Genomic DNA, 17482 nt, shown 5'->3' on the forward strand with positions numbered 1-17482 from the left:
AGCCCCCCCCCCCAGCACCCCGGTGCCCCTGCCACCTGCTCCCGTGAAAAGACCAATTCAGTTGGCCGCAGTGGAAAACGTTCTCGGGGGCGTTCGTTAGCTGGCGGCGGGCTACGGATGCAGTTTGGCCGCGGATTTCAGTGTTCCCTTGTAATGTTTTACAACCCAGACCCGGCGACAATGGCGTCATTCACTGCACTCGCTCACGTGGAACAGAACGTGAGAGGGGGCCCGAGCCGGGGAGAAGCTGGTCTGCGGGCTCCGACACCTGGGGCAGAGCCGAGGTGCTGGGAGCCTCCGGCTGGTGTCGGCGGGGACGTGGCCGGGGGCAGATAGAGCAGTGCCGTTGGACAGCCGGTGTACAAAAGGTGGCTCACACAGGAGGACGGACAGATTGACCAGTAGAACCTGACATTGCCCTGTGCAGCCCGTGGCCAGCCGTTAGCACCAGGCTGCCCTTCTGTCGCCCTGTCGCCCTGTGTGCCCGGTTGGTGTGAAAGCAGCCGTTTCCTATGATCAAGTAGAAGTTCTCTGGCAAGGGCTTGGGAATAGCACTGACCTGTGGCCAGACTCGACTCTTATCTTCTTCTTAGCTGTGCAGTCTGGGGCAAGGTGCTCAACCTCTCTGAGCCTCGATGTCTTTACCTCTAAAGTGTATTGCATCCGACCGATGAAGTGGGTGTGTTGCCTGAATCAAAGGAGGGAACGCGCGTAAGGCACCAGGAGGGCGGGTGAAGCGTTAAGAGGCACCAAAGAACAAGGTTGATGAGTTGGGGGGGGACGAGGATGAGGAGCGGGCTGAAAAAAAGAGGCCTTTCTCCTGCCCCTCTTCCCAGACACACAGGGGCTTTTCAGCTTTTCCTTTACTTCCTTTGTGTCCTGGGCTCCTCACCAATGCTCTCGAGCTGCAGGGGAAGAGAGTCGGTCTTCCCACCGCGAGGACGGCCAACAGCGGGTCGTGTTGCCACGGACCGTGTTCCTTCGGTGCATCGAGGAGCCCGGTGAAAACGCCCGCAGCTTGTGTGATTGCGATGTGTTTTTCCCTTTGCCTCTGAACTCCCACACTGATGGAGAAGGCCCTTCACCCTTGCACGCTCCCGTTTTGACACCTGTCAGATGGCCCTGGGGACGTGGATTGCAGGCACTGAGAGCCGTGTTCGTGATTGACGGTGGGGAGGAGGTTTCAAGCACCCTGGAGGAAAACAAGCTGCGAGGGACGAGTGGTTATTGGGATAATATGGCTTTCCCACTTCTGTGAGTGTTAGTAATCAAAAGCAGGATTTGGCCTTTCCAGAGAGTAATTTTGCAATTTGGCAGCGTTGGAAGGGAGAATTCCATGGAGTCCACTGATACATTCTCTTGTAAAATCCCTCAGCCAACATTTTTTTTGGGGGGGAGGAGTTGTTTTCTTTAATTAAAAAAAAAATAACCATCCCCATTAAGAATATAAAAACTAAAAAGAGATTTCCCCCTTCCTGTTGGAGCTCTGGCAGCTCGGTTCTTGAACGAAGCAGACCTAAATAGATTTGCCAGTGAGATTTGACAACTTTTATAATGTTTTATTATTATTATAATTTTCCTTTTTCTTTTTCTTCTTCTTTTTTTTTTTCCATTACGTAGCTGGAGCCGCAAAGAGAGGACTGTAAAGCTAACTTCATTCCTTTCAGACTTCTAGCCCCGGGGGAGATTCCGAGTGGCGTGGCTGCTCGTGATGGCTCCAGCTTTGGCTCGGAGGGGGTACACGCCACGGGAAGGCTCGGCCAGGGGACCCCTGGGTGTCGTGAGGGCTCTGTAGCCTCATGGAAACTTGGCACACACTCCATGTCCCCTGCCTGGCTACTCTGATGTGCTTTCACATGACAAACAAAGTCAGGGGCCAGGGTGGGTATCGTTGCACCCCGGAGGGGTGTGAGAAGCGGGAGAGGAATCTTGGGCCCTAAGCCCCCTGCTCCTTTAAAAGTCTATTGCGTCCTAAAAATGGAAGGAAATCACAAGGTCCTGTCTAGGTGTAGCAAGGGGACGGTTGGGTTCGAATCCTGGTTGTGTCTCTTTCTAGCTCTGTGCCCATGGGCGAGTTGCTTGACCTCCCATAGGCTTTGGGGGCCTCATCCCAGAAAGTGGGGACAAAATCAGTACCAACTTCATAGGGTCACAGAGAGGATGGAAGGGGCCGGTGCAGCGTCCTTCGTGCTGTGTGAGATGTAACGTTCTTGGTATCTGACCTGACGTCAGGTGGACTCTTAAGACGTAAAAGAATAGTTGGTTTCTGGCAAAAGTCACAACTAAGTTGGGGATTTACTGATACGTATTTCTTCTAGGGAGGAGTTTTTTGTTTTTTGTGTTTTTTTTAAAGATTTTTATTTATTTATTTGACACACACACACACAGAGAGCACAAGCAGGGGGAGCGGCAGGCAGAGGGAGAGGGAGAAGCAGGCTTTCTTCTGAGCGGGGAGCCGGATGTGGGGCTTGACCCCAGGACCCTGGGATCATGACCCGAGCCAAAGGCAGATGCTTCACTGACGGAGCCACCCAGGCGCTCCTAGGGAGGAGTTCTTAGCCCGTTTGGTGCCATGGGCCTCTCTGCTGTTCTGGTGAAACGTGTGGGTCACACTTCTCAGAAGAATATGATTAAATGCGTCCTATCGAATGCGTAGATTGCAAAAAGAAAACCAGTTATCCTGAAACGTACTTATCAACATATTTTTAAATGGCGCTATGGAATCACGTGCGCTTTATAAATGTCTTATCCAGTAGCAGGTCTAAAACAACTGTAATTCTGAAGCCGCGATAAGCACAGATTGTATCTTGAGGCATCCGCAGCAGCTGCGGTGGAAATGAAATTATTTCATTTTCTGTTGATGACAGTCGCTAGGGCTGCTAATACAACCGTGGCTTGTTGCCTACATTTGTAACAGAAAGGAATGCTAAATTTCAATTCAAGATTAGTGAAAATAAAGACGTCATCTTAAAAATCCAAATTTAGACCCTTAAGTTTCCCCCTGAGTAAAGGCCTCCCAAGTGAAGGAGACAGGCGTATGGAGCCTGCTTCCTCCTGAGAAATTCTGTGGGCTGAAAGCATGAGTCATTTTGAGAAGGCATAACAGAAGTTTCTATTACGTGCCAGGTATTTTCTCGGGCATATGGTGGGATCTTTTCAACAGTCTCATGAGGCTCAGAAAGGTTAAGTGCCTCACCCAAGGCCACACAGCATTAGATGGCAAATCTTTTAGAGAACACATATCTTTCCGAATCCAACTCCTTTGTTCTTTCCACTATATCCAGATTCTTAAATATCTAAATAAAAATCAGGGTCCAGTGGGTTCTCCAGGGATAGGAAGGTGTCGAGGAGGCTCAGGGTAGAACGCTGTGGTTTCTCCACGTCATCTCTGTGTTCTCCTCATTTTCACAGTTGACGAAACTAAGACTTAGCAAGGCGACCTGCTTTATCTGAGCCCACAGAGTTAGCAAGGACATTGGGCTGGGTGTGCCACAGGCTTGGCGGGGGGGCTGGAGGACTCTCTCTGGGGGTTTTATGAAGACTGGGCATTTCCTGGGAAGTAGCAGCTTTCCTTTTATTTATTGTTTTTAAGATTTAATTATTTATTTGACAGAGACATAGCGAGAGAGGGAGCACAAGCAAGGGGGGGTGGGAGAGGGAGAAGCAGGCTTCCCACTGAGCAGGGAGCCTGATGCGGGGCTCGATCCCAGGATCCCAGGGTCATGACCCGAGCTGAAGGCAGACGCTTCACAGACTGAGCCATCCAGGCGCCCCTGACTTGAACAACTTCTTAGGAAAATGCATAGTCATTGGATTGCTGCAGCTACGTTGTCGTATGCTTTTAAGAAAAGGGGTGCTATCCAGTTGCCTGCCAGAAAGGAGACGCTGGATCACCTCTCCACCAGCCTGCACAGTGTCATTGTGATTCTCCTGCTGGCAATTTCCTCTCCCGGCCCCACACGTTGGCAGCCCCCTCCCCTGCGTGGATGAGCCCGTGTTCCAGGTCAGGCCATTCTCTTACGCGTGCATGCGGAAGCTTCTCTCCATTCTACCTCTGATCTTAGAGCCACCCCTCCTCCCAGCTCCTTTGCAGACTCCCCCTCTGACCCTCCCTTACCCACCTGGCTTCCTGTGGGGCTCCCAGGGCTGCTGAGCCCACCTCCCTCCTTCCCGGGGGGGGGGGCGGTTCTGTTGACGTCTGCACGCTCTCGTGAGGCAGAGAGTGGGCGTACTGGTATGAAAACTCAAGGCAAGGGCATGTGGACGGTGTATCCTAAGAGGGTGAGGAACCACATTTTGAGCCTTTGGAAGGATGCTCTTCATAGGATGTCACTGGATTTTATTCTGCTTGGCTCACCCGTGTGACCACTGAGGCTCCGAAGGGCACATAGGCTGTAAGTGATGGGGATGGGGCGTGAGTCTGGATCTGCCTCATCTTAGATCCCATGCTCTGTTTCCTTTGTCCTTGCTCTTCCTTCTCCCTTCCTTCCTCTCTCTCCCTCTCTTTCTCTCTCCTTTTACTCTCTCAGAGCAATGGCGGTAGTGATGATGCTTGCTGTTCGTGGAGCACTTGCTGTGTTCAGCCTTTCACAACTGGTAACTCATTTCTTCTCTCAGCAGCGCTTTGAACTGGGGATTTTTACTAGCCCTATTTCACAGATGGGAAAACCGAGGCATGGAGGTGAAATTAAATATTATGTCAGTGGCGACAAGTACAGCCGCTCAAAAGGAAATTCGAAGGCACAGGCAGCAAACTACTCAGGTTAGGGGGACCGAGGATCATACCTGACTATCCTAGGTGGTCAGAGACTTCTTTACTAATGTTGGACGAAGACCTCAGCCCTGTTTTAAAGTTGGAAACCCAGAAGTTCAGTCTAGGTGACCGCTCAGCTCTTCCAGCTTTTAAATTAGGGAATTCAAAGACATATACATAAGATTGAAATATTTCAAAATGCCATGTGAAGAGGGGTTCCTCATGGGGGATGCTCATTTACCTTTTGGCATACACGTAGAACTATTCATAAACCTACTCGCCTAACATATAAGGCATGAAAAGTTCGTGCGTGGATATATGTGTCTGTGGCATTTGATGGACTTGGGTATAACTAGATCACTGTCCTCATCAAAGACTCCTTTGTTTATTATTCTGCGATGCATTTCTGGTGGATTCTTTGACCCTGTGGTTCAGCCAGTGGGGGGAAATCTGTATCGGGGCACTGATCAATGTTGTTTCCCATCTTTTCTCTTTCAGTAAAGAATATCCCGTGGTTCCCAGGAGCACCGTAAGACAAAAAGTAGCCTCCAACCACAGTCCTTTCAGCAGTGAGCCTCGAGCTCTCTCTGCCTCATCCAACTTGGGGTCCCAGTACCAGTGCGAGAATGGTGTGTCCGGCCCCTCCCAGGACCTCCTGCCCCCACCCAACCCATACCCACTGCCCCAGGAGCACGGTCAGATTTACCATTGCACCAAGAGGAAAGGTGAGTGTGATGACCCCTTTCTGGTTTTCCTTCCTTTCCTTGGGAAAGAAAACAAAGTACACATAACTACATTTATTTCTTTAAAAAATGTAAGCAATATAAAAATACATGGAAATTGTAAAAAATTCAAACTCTATCAGTAAAAGTGAAGAACCTCCCTTGACACGTCTCCTCCAGTTCTGGCCCCTTCCTTGGGGAAAGCTTATTTGAACCGTCCAGTCCTATTTAATTGATTTACACGTGCACACGCGCGCCTCTGTGTGCAGAGACACATAAAAATAGTTTTGTTTTTACTTTTAACGGTTCACATTATTCTGTCTGTATTTTGCAACTGGCATTTCTCAACCTCGAGAATATGTTGTCGATGATCTTTTCATGAACCTAGAGCTGCCTCGTGCTTTTAGCTGCTGAAGAGAAAATATTGCCTCTAAAAGGATGAAGCAGAGTTTATTTTTCACTCCCACGAGTGAACGGTGTGGCTGGTTCTAGCGTTTCTGGTTGTATTACAAGCCGGGCTGCAGGGATCCTACTGTGGTTGGGTGTGCTTTGGTCTATGTGGTAGGGTTTCTCTTGGGTGGATTCTGAGCTCTTTCCAGATCAAAATCAAAAAAAAAAAAAAAAAAAAAAGAAAAGAAAAAAATCACAACTGATCTTCTCTCCTTTGCATTTTGTCTTTAAATCTAGTTTAAATTCTGCCTGAGACCCTTCATTGTTTTCTTTGCCAAATGAGAAACGGGTGACTTTTCCTACGTCCTCTGAGTCGAGGGCTGTAATACAAAAGAAAATTTCTGGTGGCACATTTTTTGAGCCAGAGTCGAAGCAGGTGTGGTTGAGTTCAGCTTAATAGAACGTTCGCTTGTGTGAACGGCAGACCAGCATGGTGGGGACGGCATGGGCGACAGCACCAGACGACACAGGCTCGAGTCTCAACTCCGCCACCAGCTTCTTGTGTGGCCTCAGCCAGCTGTCCTGGCCTCTCTGTGCCTCAGTTTCCCACCTTGTAAATGGTACGTGAGTTCCCCAGAGCACCTGATAGTCAGAGCGTGCCCAGCAGGTGTTAGGTCTGATTGTGTGAGTGGCAGGTACGGCTCCCTCTATGAGCAACCATAGAGGAAAAGAAGGGAAGCTGCTTCTCTGGGTGAAGCTTCGAGAAAGCAGATATGGGGTGGGGGGCAGGAACCACGTACAATTGGGATGAATCTCACCTTTGCCATTTGCAGACTTTTATGATTCGGGTCAAGTTCCTTAACTGCTCTAAGCCTTATTTTTTTCTAATCTGTAGATGTGGTCTCATGATTGGACCTGTCCCCTAGGCACGGTGTGACGATGTCATCAAAGTGCGCTTGCCATATTTAGCACAGGGTTGACCCAACAAGCAGTCCCTGGTTTGCTCCAGCAGCCCCAGATCTTGGTCTTCGAGAGTGGCCTGTCATACCTCCCAGCCTCAGTGGCCATCTCGATGCCTTTAGAAGTCCAGCGCCCAGTATCTGGAACAACTGCTTCCTCCTCCTCCTCCTCCTCCTCCTCCTCCTCCTCCTCCTCCTCCTCCTTCTCCTTCTTCTTCTAAATCAACTCCCTAACAAGAACGGATGGAAACAGATGCCTTGGCAGGCTTCTCTGAGCTGAGGTTACTTGGGGAAAGTAACACAGTTTGACTCTTTGACATTTACTGATCTCGCGTTTTGAAGGAGAGAAGGGCTGTCATTGGTTCAAGCCTGGGGCTGGGGAGCTGACCTGGGCGAGGCTGAGTTTCCAGACTTAACCTGAAGCCCATCCAAGCTCCTTGGATCTCAAAGGCCTGAACAATTATATCACCCCAACAGGCCCCCTGGCCCGTCTCCCAGCGTGTCCATGGCCGCCTGGGCTGGAGCCCAGACGCCTGCAAACATGTCAGCCTCTTCAGGCACGAGCAGGGGTTAAGGACATCCCCTGGGGCACAGGTACCCGCATGAAGATTCTGGTCTATGTCCTATGGAAGGGAAGCCCTGCCTAGGTTCTATGCCATAGCCTTTCGACAACACTATAAAGTACGTGCTATTATTCACCCACTTTACAAACAGGGAAACTGAGGCTCAGAAAGGTAAAATCATGTGTTCATGGTTCCGGAAGGTGGGAGCTCTGCCTGAGCTCCGAGTCACACTGTAGACGGTCCTCATTACCTTTGCTTCACAGCCACAACCTCAAAATGCCATCTTTCACCAGAGATCGGTCTTGAGACTGAGTCAGACGTACTGATTAGAGCTCACCGGGTTTGAATTAGGGAGTTCTGCTGATTAAATGAATGCCAGGCCGAAACAAGGGGAGGAAGAAGTTAGAAAGCATCCAGGTACTTTTTTAGGCTCCCTATGTACAGCGGCATCCTTGTAAGGTGGTGTGAGAAGGCTTTGAATGCAAGGGGATCGACCCCTCTGTTGACGTGAGCAGATGACCCGCACACACAGGGTGTTTGGAGGGATCCTCAGGTGAGCTCAGGGTCAACTTGAGGTGGCCACTGGGGAAGCCGGACTTGGTGGCTGGTCTGCCACAGGACATCACAGCCTCTGATGCTTTCCAGCAGTGGGGCCACGGGCAAGCTGCTTGCTTTCTCAGCCTCAACTCCCTTTTCTGCAAAATGAGGCTTACAGTAGCACCTCCCCCGTGGGGCCGTGATGAGATGGAATGAGGGGGTCCCTGCGAAGTGCCTGGAACCGCGCCCGACACACAAGTGCTCCGTGCGAGGTAGCGGGGCCACCGCTCTGCTCTCAGGATGCTCACGGTTGCAGGCGGGTCAGATGTGTAATTATTCATGGTGACATAATTGTCTGATTAAAATGGCGATCTGATGCTATGAAGGAGACGGGCAACGTCCGTTGCATGTGCTGTGGGGGTATGACGCGGGAGGGGAGTCAGGGGATTTAAGCCAAGGTCTGCATAGCAGGGTCTGGGTGGAAAAAGAGGGTAGATAGGTGGGGATCCAGGCAGAGAGAAGGGGAGCCATCCGCCACTGGGGAGCGCACCCAGGGCCAGTGTGGCTGGAGCGCAGTGAGGGGAAATGGAGGCAGACGAACAACAGAGAAAGGCAGGAGCCAGCACGCTGCCAGCCCTTGTAAGCCATTTTAAGGACTTCAGATTTTTTTAAAAAAGATTATATTTATTTATGAGAGAGACTGAGAGAGAAAGAGAGAGAGAGAAAGTGAACGCACGAGGAGGGGTAGGAGCAGAGGGAGAAGGACAAGCAGACGCCATGCTGAGCAGGGAGTCCGATGCGGGGCTCGATCCCAGGACCCTGAGATCATAACCTGAGCCAAAATCAAGAATCAGAGACTCAAACGACAGAGCCACCCGGGGGCCCCAGGACTTTAGATTTTATCCTGACCCCAACGGGCAGCCATCAGAGGGGTTTCGACCTGGGAGGGACGTGATGAGGTTGTGTTTCGAAGCAGGTGCTTTGCTGTGACTGGGGGGGAACGAGGATTGGCTGCAGAGCTCTGCCGCGAGCCTGTTGCAGGCTCCGAGACGGGAAATGACGGTGCTCAGCCCCCGGGGCGGGCACGAGAGCTGCGGCCGCGGGTACAATCAGGCCCCGGGGGACCCGATGCCAATAACAAGGTGAAGAATGACCCCCTTTCCACAGATGCAGAAACTGAGGCTCAGAGAGATTGAGTGACTTGTCCAGCGTCACCCAGCTCATGAGTGGTCCTGCCCCAAGTTCACGCCACAGTCTGTGCATTTGGGGCGCATGGGACGTGCACCCTGCAGGACCCCTTTCACCTTGCCACAAACCTCTGCCTTTCTCACCTCCCTCCACCCCCAAAAGGGAGCTCCTGGGGACAGGGAACATTCCAGCTGAGCTCTGTCTGTCCCGCGTGACAAAAGCAATTCATCATCAGCCTCCATTGTAAGGTGATAAGGAATCAGCAAGGTTTCCTTCAGTTTGGGATTCCCGTGAAGCGATAGCTCCATGGGTGGCTCCCCCCGCCCCCCGCCCCTGCCTGCCCCACTATCTGACTTCCCTTCATTGTCTGTCTCTTTTCCAATGAGCCCAGGAGGCAGGCCCAACAAAATGTCAAAGGGCCAGGCCGGCCAGAGGGTTTCTTGTGTTTGGACCCAGCTGTCTCCAAACTATCTCTCCCGATGGATGGAGCCGAAAGAGCCGGGAAGGTCTTTTATCAATGCCACTCAATCAAATCCAGGGCCCCGTGGCCCGGGGGAGCACTTGTCTGTCTTTCTTTCCCCCTCCCACCCTGATAACTGCCCCGCCCAACCTTAGAAACCAGAGGCAACCCAAATAAAGATTTGAGCAAAGCCATTGACTGCCCTGGCTATTCAAAGGGAAGTGGGGGGGTAGGGGCGGGGAGGAGGAAGGGGATATAGTAAAGGGCTCTGTGGGGTGCTTTTTGTTTTAGAGTCGTTTCCTTCACTGGATCCTCATTCTAGCCCCTGAGCTGGGGTTGGGAGGCAGTGGTGGTGCCCTCCCTCTTCATTTTGCAGGCATAACAAGGGACTAGGAGGTTCGATTAGCTTCTCAAGGTCATGTGGCTGGTGAGTGGCAGATCTGGGATGCATTCGTGAAATAAATATCGGTTGAGCCTTTCTTTTCTACCGGACGCTGTCCCGAGTACGTGGGATAAGGGGAGAGCAAGGGGGCAAAGGTCCCTGCTCTCCCGAAACTTGTATTCTCATCGGGGAGACAGATAATAAGCAAATAAGTAAATGTCATGATTTTCAGGCAGTGGTTCAGCGAGGGTTGGACCCGAGTCTTTTGATTCCCAATTGAGAATCTTCTCACAATACCGATTCAGTCTGTCCCACTTTGAGCTAAGAACTAACATTACGGGGACACACACACACCATCCATCTGTCCGTCCATCCGTCTATCCATCCCTCCATCCAACAGGTCAAGGTTACCATCTTTTCATATTTTCTGGACACAGCAAGTTTCATGAAAGCCGAAAGGCTAGGCTGTCTCTCAGCGAGAGCGCTGTGTTGTGACTCAGAAGGCCTGTATCGTAGTTCCCTTTCTGACTTGCTGAAGGTCCCCCAGCCGAGGAGTGGCGGTTCACCAGGATCTTTTATCCGAATGAACCCAATCAGCAAAAGAAATGACCCACTTGGGAATAGTGACAATATTTGCTTAATGGGATGAGCAATTTAAAAGCAGCCTTGTGAGTTTTCTTGCTCTGGAATCCACCCAGACACCTTGAAGCATTGGACAGCGGCCACAGAGCCGTCTGTCCGATCTTCTAAGAGGGAAAAGAGAGGAAACCCGTGTTCCTTGGGCAGATAAGATTTGAACACTTTATTATCATCTCCTGCAAGAATTTTAAGCATTATCCCCCTACGTTGTGAAGAACGGAGATTGGGATATGGTGCAGTGGTCTGCCCAAGGTCACATAGCCAGGGAGAGTCAGAGACGTGCCGTATAAAAACTGTCCTCTGGAATGATCATTAAAGCCACCTATCCAGACTCAGAACCCACTTGAAAAAATGCAGGGGGCGGGATATTTCACAGCGCTAGGTGGTGATGGGGCTCAGAATCAGGAAGGGCTTTCCTGTTATGCAAGAGACTCAGTTGGGTTTGGGACAGGTGGAATATAATTGACCGCTCTGACTACACACCGTTCTGAAACTGAGCTCTGGACCTGTCTCCTGTAAGACCTGATGCTTGACTACCCATTCCGTGGCCGTGGAAGGGAGACACGACTCGGCTGGGCAAGAGGTCTTTGCTGTTGACCGGTTATCAGGCTCCCAATAAAGAGAAAGAAATCAAACCATGACCCAAACAAACTCAGGGATTATATCCCCACCACTGATCACCACCGACCTGAAAATTGGATCTGTGCTTTGGAATTTCTTTGCAACGTGATGAGGTCCAAGAGGAATTTGAGAACGCTCGGGACCCGCTTTCATGAATAAGCCAGCCTTTTGCTTTTCTTAGGACTCTGCATCAGATCTTTGGGTTATTAAAGACTGGAATGTGTAATTTTATGATTTTCCAAAATGTGCTCCGGCCTTTTTCATATTATTCTTCCTTTTTTTGCTTGTAACAAATCTGGAAGGGGATCAGAAACTCGGGAATGGTTCGTTTGCCTTGTTTTTTTTCTCTTGCCAAGGGCACCCTGCAGCTGTACTCTTGATTATTGAAAAGGGGAACGCCCTGGTTAAATGGAAAACCCAAAGGTTATGATTCTAGCAACAATGGAAACATTCAGATTTATGGATCCGGGGGGGGGGAAGTTGAGGGGTGGGTTGGAAGGAAGCATGGAGGCACGAGGGAGGAGGTGGGGAGGACAGAACAAGTCGAGTGTAACCATGTCTTCAAGACTCCAAAGACAAATGCCCCGTTGAAGGGTGAGAAAAGTGGCCACCGGCTCATCTGGATGTCTTCAAACATCTGGGTGGTTGGCATGATGTAGATAAAGCACCTGGAAGAGAGGCCGCATTTTTGGCTTTTATTTTGGACAAATGTTTGGGCGTCCTATGGGGCCCAGATGTGTCCCAGAAAGAGTCTAGCTAAAAATAAATGTGGTGGCGGGGAGGTGGGTACAATCCCAGCGTAGATGGGTTTTGATGGGGCAGAGTTTTTATCCACCTGTGGGTGTCACGCCCACGGAAGCGTTCGGCAGAATCCAAACCCAAGCTATCCTGCTCGATTTGGGGAGCTGTTTTAAAATCCGGTGCAAAACCAAAGGACCCCTTGTGGTGTGAAGCTTTATATGCAAGGACCACTTCCCATTCACCGAGTATCAGCCTTCCGTGGTCACTGCTCAGGGTGGGATGGAGAGGGTCCCCCCTCGCCTCCAAAGTACACTGAGCAGGACCCTGGCTATGTATTGACGGCTCGATGCCCAGCCCCTGGCACTTGGTAGCGGCTCAGTACATCTCTGCTGGATGACTAGGTGAGTGGCGTTGGGTGTGAGAAATGGAGAGAGCTGGAAGCAAGGTGTGGTTGGCAAGGAAGCCAGATGTGGCTTCGATTCCAGCCCCTTCCTAGTTCCGTGACCTTGGGGAAGCTCTCTTCTCTGAGTTGTTTCTGCCTCTGTGACAGGCCTGAGAGGGGCCCCCTGGAGGAATTCCTGTGAGATCAGGGAAAGGTCGCTTAGTAGGTGCTCAATACATAATAACGACCATCTCCTGCCTTTATCTGGTTCCACGTCCTGCCCCCAGGCCCCCGACCATCACAGAGAGGTCAACAGACTCTTTTTCTTAACACGTATTGATTCGAAAGAGATTGGAAGATGAGGACGGAAAAATCTGCAGGTTGGGGGATAAAATTCCAGCGAAGGAATGAATCTGGGTTGAGGTTTACACCTTGGTCGAAACTCTCAAGCGTTGCTTCCCCGAAGGAAACACCTGGAGGTGTGTTAATCTGTATTAGGTCTGCCCAGAGACTGACTGGTGGTGTTTCCCTTGCAGCAAGAGCTGCTCTTGATGACAGATATCAGATTTACGTGCTTGATTTATTGAATTCTTAGCGGCCAGGTGAGGTAAGTATTACTAACTCTGATTTAGACATGCAGAGCGTGGGTCTCAGGGCACATGCCCTGCTGCTGGCCCACAGACAGGAAGTAGGAGAACCAGATCGAAACTCAGCTACGTCTGTGCTTCTTAACTTGGGATCTGGATTTTAGGGGATCCCTCAGCTCCCAAAATGTGTGCAACGCTGTGCGAGGCACACAGGCGGTTTTCAAGACGTTGTGTTTTTCTCGGAGAGACCCCAGCCCTTGTGATCGTTCCTGAAAGAGGCAGCGACCCCAAAGTAGCTACGGAAAACCCTCTTTCAGAGACAGAATGATCTCCACAACACTACGCTGGGGACTAGCTGGTGTCTGGGGGCAGGGAAGTGACTTTTTCAATAAGGAAACGGTGACCCGTTAAGTTGTACCGACTCTAACAGATACTAACTGGGACTTGCCAACAGAGGTGTCAGGGAAGGATCTGGGGATTCGCCGAAGCTCCCGTCCATCTGTGCACTTGTCCATCTGTCCTTCCGTCTGTTGCACAGATACTCAGTGCATGCCTTCCTGCGTAGCATGGTCCCAAAGTGCGGAGACTTGTAATTCTAACTCCCCCCCGCCCCACTGTTTAGCAGCCGTGTAAGTCAGACCTCGGGCGAGTTGCTTGACCTCTCTGGGCTTCTGTTTTGTGAGCTGCACAACGGGGATCCTCACAGAGCCCACCCCATGGGGTTGCTGGGCAGGCTGCATGGGGTCCCTTCCGGTTAGCACTCCGAACAGCACCAGGCAGAGTATAAAAGCCGTTTGTGTGCGTTCATGCTGTTATCTTGGACGGTATTATCATTATTTTGGTTCCGAGGTACGTTCTGGATTCTGGGGGCACAGACAATGTCCCGCCTTTGGGAATGTTCATGCCAGGGCAGAGGGAAGATAATAGTCATTGTTACTTACTGGGTGTTTTCTGCTACGAAGGCCTGGACTCAGTGTTCCGTCTGTATTCTCCCATCCCTCCGTCCACACTCCCCCTCGGTAGAAAAGCACCATTATCGTCCTTTTCGTGTTAGAGATGAAACCGAGCTCAGAAAGGTCAAAGTGTTGGCTCCGGGCCTCCACCATTACGGTCCCCCCTCTTCTGATCGGAATGGGGAGGCTGGTGCTTAGGGATCCTTGAGGCCTGTGGCCACGTCTGCCTTTGGTCCCGGCCTCACCGGTCTCTCCCCTCCTGTCTCTGCAGATGAAGAATGTTCCACCACGGACCATCCCTACAAGAAGCCCTACATGGAGACATCGCCCAGCGAGGAGGACCCTTTCTACCGCTCGGGCTACCCCCAGCAGCAGGGCCTGAGCGCCTCCTACCGGACAGAGTCCGCGCAGCGGCAGGCCTGCATGTACGCCAGCGCGCCTCCCAGCGAGCCGGTGCCCAGCCTGGAGGACATCAGCTGCAACACGTGGCCCAGCATGCCGCCCTACAGCAGCTGCACGGTCACCACGGTGCAGCCCGTGGACCGGCTCCCCTATCAGCACTTCTCGGCCCACTTCACCTCGGGGCCCCTGGTCCCCCGGCTGGCCGGCATGGCCAACCACGGCTCCCCGCAGCTCGGGGACGGAATGTTCCAGCACCAGACCTCCGTGGCCCACCAGCCTGTGGTCAGGCAGTGTGGGCCTCAGACTGGCCTGCAGTCCCCCGGTGGCCTGCAGCCCTCCGAGTTCCTCTATTCTCACGGCGTGCCAAGGACCCTGTCCCCACACCAGTACCACTCCGTGCACGGCGTTGGCATGGTGCCAGAGTGGAGTGAGAACAGCTAAAGAGAGGCTTGCTTCCTCATAGACAGTTGCTAGAGAGAGAGGAGAGAGAGAACGAGAGAGAGAGAGAATGTACGGGAGAGGAGGAGAGAGACAGTAGCAGAGAGAACCCCACGGACGACATTTTTCATTTCAGTGTTCACGTCTGCACTCGAGAGCCCCGGGCGCTGATCTAATCAGCCGCTTGAAACCACGATTCAAAAAATGTGACTTTGTTGTTTGTCTGAAAACCAACCGAGAAAAAATGAGCCCCCACCTGCCACGACCACCACCCTCATCGGCCGGCCATGTTCACACCACCTCCAGATGTCCTCCGTGATTCCTTCTTTTGGTCTCCAGAAAGCCTTGCCTTATCGAGTGTTTTAGCCGAATGGCGTAGTCAGAGTCTTCCCTGTCTTGGTGTTAATGTTGACATTGTTATATTAATAAATAATAATATATTTTTTTTCTTTCAATTTTCTTAATGGGACCCAGTCCCTTATTTTTGGGGGAGGTCTGAGGCAAGTGTGTTTCAAAATATGTACTTGTGGGGTTCCCCCTCAAATATACCACCCCTGAAACCTAAATTTGCCACCCTGCCCTTGACTAAGGAATGACCTACCTCTGTTCTGTGACGTTCCCGAAAAGTTCCCTACGTCCCGGCTTTTGTCCGATTTTTCCTCCCTTGCCCATCATAACGGAGCCCAGTGTGGCCCTCTCCTTATAACGTTGGCCTCCATCGGGCCTCCTATCTCCCTCGGCCCTCCCGTCTTCCCAGCTCTGTGTCTTTCCAGCCGTCTGTCGCTGAAACGTGGCCTATAGCTTCCCGACCGGAAAGCTTGCTTTGAAAAACTTGAAAAGCCCTGGTTTACATGTGGGCAGAACTGTGATAAAGCAGGGAGCAAATTCTGTGCTGACAAGCGTTGCAAAAAGGCCAAAATAAATATTGGTCCTGATAAAACACAAAGCCAGCCCCAAGCTTCCAAACCTCCATCACCGACGACCCGCCCCGGATGCCCAGCGAAGCCCCACCATTCCTCCAGAAGAGGCCAGACGTGCTCGCCGATTGGTTCTCTCCAAAGAAATCACACCGACACCAGATGCCGACACAAAACTGTGGTTATTGAAAGCAGAAAACAGTATAAAAAAATAAGCGTGTAAGTAAAATGTTATTGCAGGGTTCTTCAGATGTAATATTTTACTGGTACTATTTATTTATAAATAGGAGTTCTAATTAAGTAATAACATGAAATGAAATCCAGCATGGGAGCTGGCCAAGAGCTTTTAATTTTATTAATACTCAAAACCAAGTTTGCGTTTGTTTTTTTTTTTTCCTTTCGAATGTGCTTTGCTTTCTTGATTAAAAAAAAAAAATTTTTTTTTTAACTGACCCTAATAAAGAGAACAGGGTAATATGTGAGGCTAAGTATGTCCCAGTACGTGCGAGTGTGTGAGTATGTTTGTACGTGAATGTCTTCATGCGATTATGTCTTTTTATGTTGCTAAGGGGTGGGGTGAGGATTAAGTACTCGTTTCGTATATTTGTGTGACAATTAATGCTAATAAATACCATAAGCTTAAAACAGTACAAGGGATTTGAATACCCTTTTATTTTTCCCTGTTCTTTCTACCGACTAAAGAGAGGGGAAATTAGGTGGAGGACATAGGAAGAAGTTGTCTTGCAGGTGCAATTTTTTACCCCAGCTTCTTTCTCCTGCTGGTCTCAGGGAGTATTTGGAAACCCGTACTTGGCGTGTGATGGAGCTGAATATATTTATCTCCTGGCTTATATCCCTGGTACGGAGTTATTTGCTTTCATTGCGTTTGTGTCAGCTTTGGAAAAGAAAAATCATCAGGAATCTCAACCGACCAAAAAATATTGGTCATACTTTCTATAACACCTAGTACTTGATTTTCTGAAGGATCTCTTTCTTTGAACAAATTGCTGGAGTCACATGTTTTGGAGGTCCCAACGCAAGCAACCTTAGGGACCTTCGATGGTTGTTTATTTAAAACCCCCAAATTTAAGATTTGTGGGTTTGTCCTGTATAATACATACAGGGCAGAGCAGAGCAGCAGGGTGGTGAGAAAATTCATGCTGCGGTTTTTAAAAATTATTGTAATTTCAGTGCCCTCACCTTTCAAATGATCAAGAAGCGTCAGGTATATCACACCCCCTTGACAACCAGCACAACTGGATTGTTGATTACAAATTATTCATTTAATCAGATCCCCCTGGAACCCTTTCTTAGGCAAAGAACTCCCAAGACGTGTGAATTAATTATAAAGAAATGACAATTCAGCTTCTTGTAGGTACAGTGGAGAAACTAGGTCAATGGCATTCTTGTCCCTGCAGAGAATGAATCAGTAAAGTTTCACTGAATGAATTCGGACCGTACCCTAAATAAGTATTTATTCTGATGGGTTTAAAAAAAAAAAAAGAAGAAGAAAAAAGATTGCGTTTGAGAAAATTACCTCCCAAAACACATCTACCAGCTATACAAGGTAGTCAGTCTTATTTTTTCACTAGAACATCACAAGAATACTGAATTAACACCCCTCGGGCGCAGCACTCAAACAGTTCCTGCTGTTGGAAAATCACTAAAAACGTGCTCACGGCAAGTTTCGTAGATCAGAAAAGGGACATCTCGTTCCACGACAGATGCAAGTTAACTTCTTTGGGTTCCAAACAAGGGCTACAAAGGATGTTTTCACTAAATTGGTAGGATTAAGGGTGTCACATGCAAATGTTCATGTAGTCTTATTACTGTTCAGATAGCAAGAGA

At 50.1% G+C, this 17482-nt stretch overlaps 1 protein-coding gene across 1 annotated transcript in view; it reads left to right on the forward strand.

Moving 5' to 3' along the window:
• TBX5 (T-box transcription factor 5) overlaps positions 1-16035 on the forward strand; it is a 42609-nt gene extending 26574 nt beyond the window's left edge. The window contains exons 7-8 of the mRNA XM_008688929.2: positions 5252-5478; positions 14149-16035. Coding sequence (XP_008687151.2) covers positions 5252-5478; positions 14149-14720 — 799 coding nt within the window. The 3' untranslated portion in view covers positions 14721-16035. The remainder of the gene's footprint in view (positions 1-5251; positions 5479-14148) is intronic.
• The last annotated feature ends 1447 nt before the right edge of the window (positions 16036-17482 follow it).

The sequence above is a fragment of the Ursus maritimus genome, unplaced genomic scaffold, assembly GCF_017311325.1.
Source record: "Ursus maritimus isolate PB19 unplaced genomic scaffold, ASM1731132v1 scaffold_33, whole genome shotgun sequence".
Taxonomy (NCBI): Eukaryota; Metazoa; Chordata; class Mammalia; order Carnivora; family Ursidae; genus Ursus; species Ursus maritimus.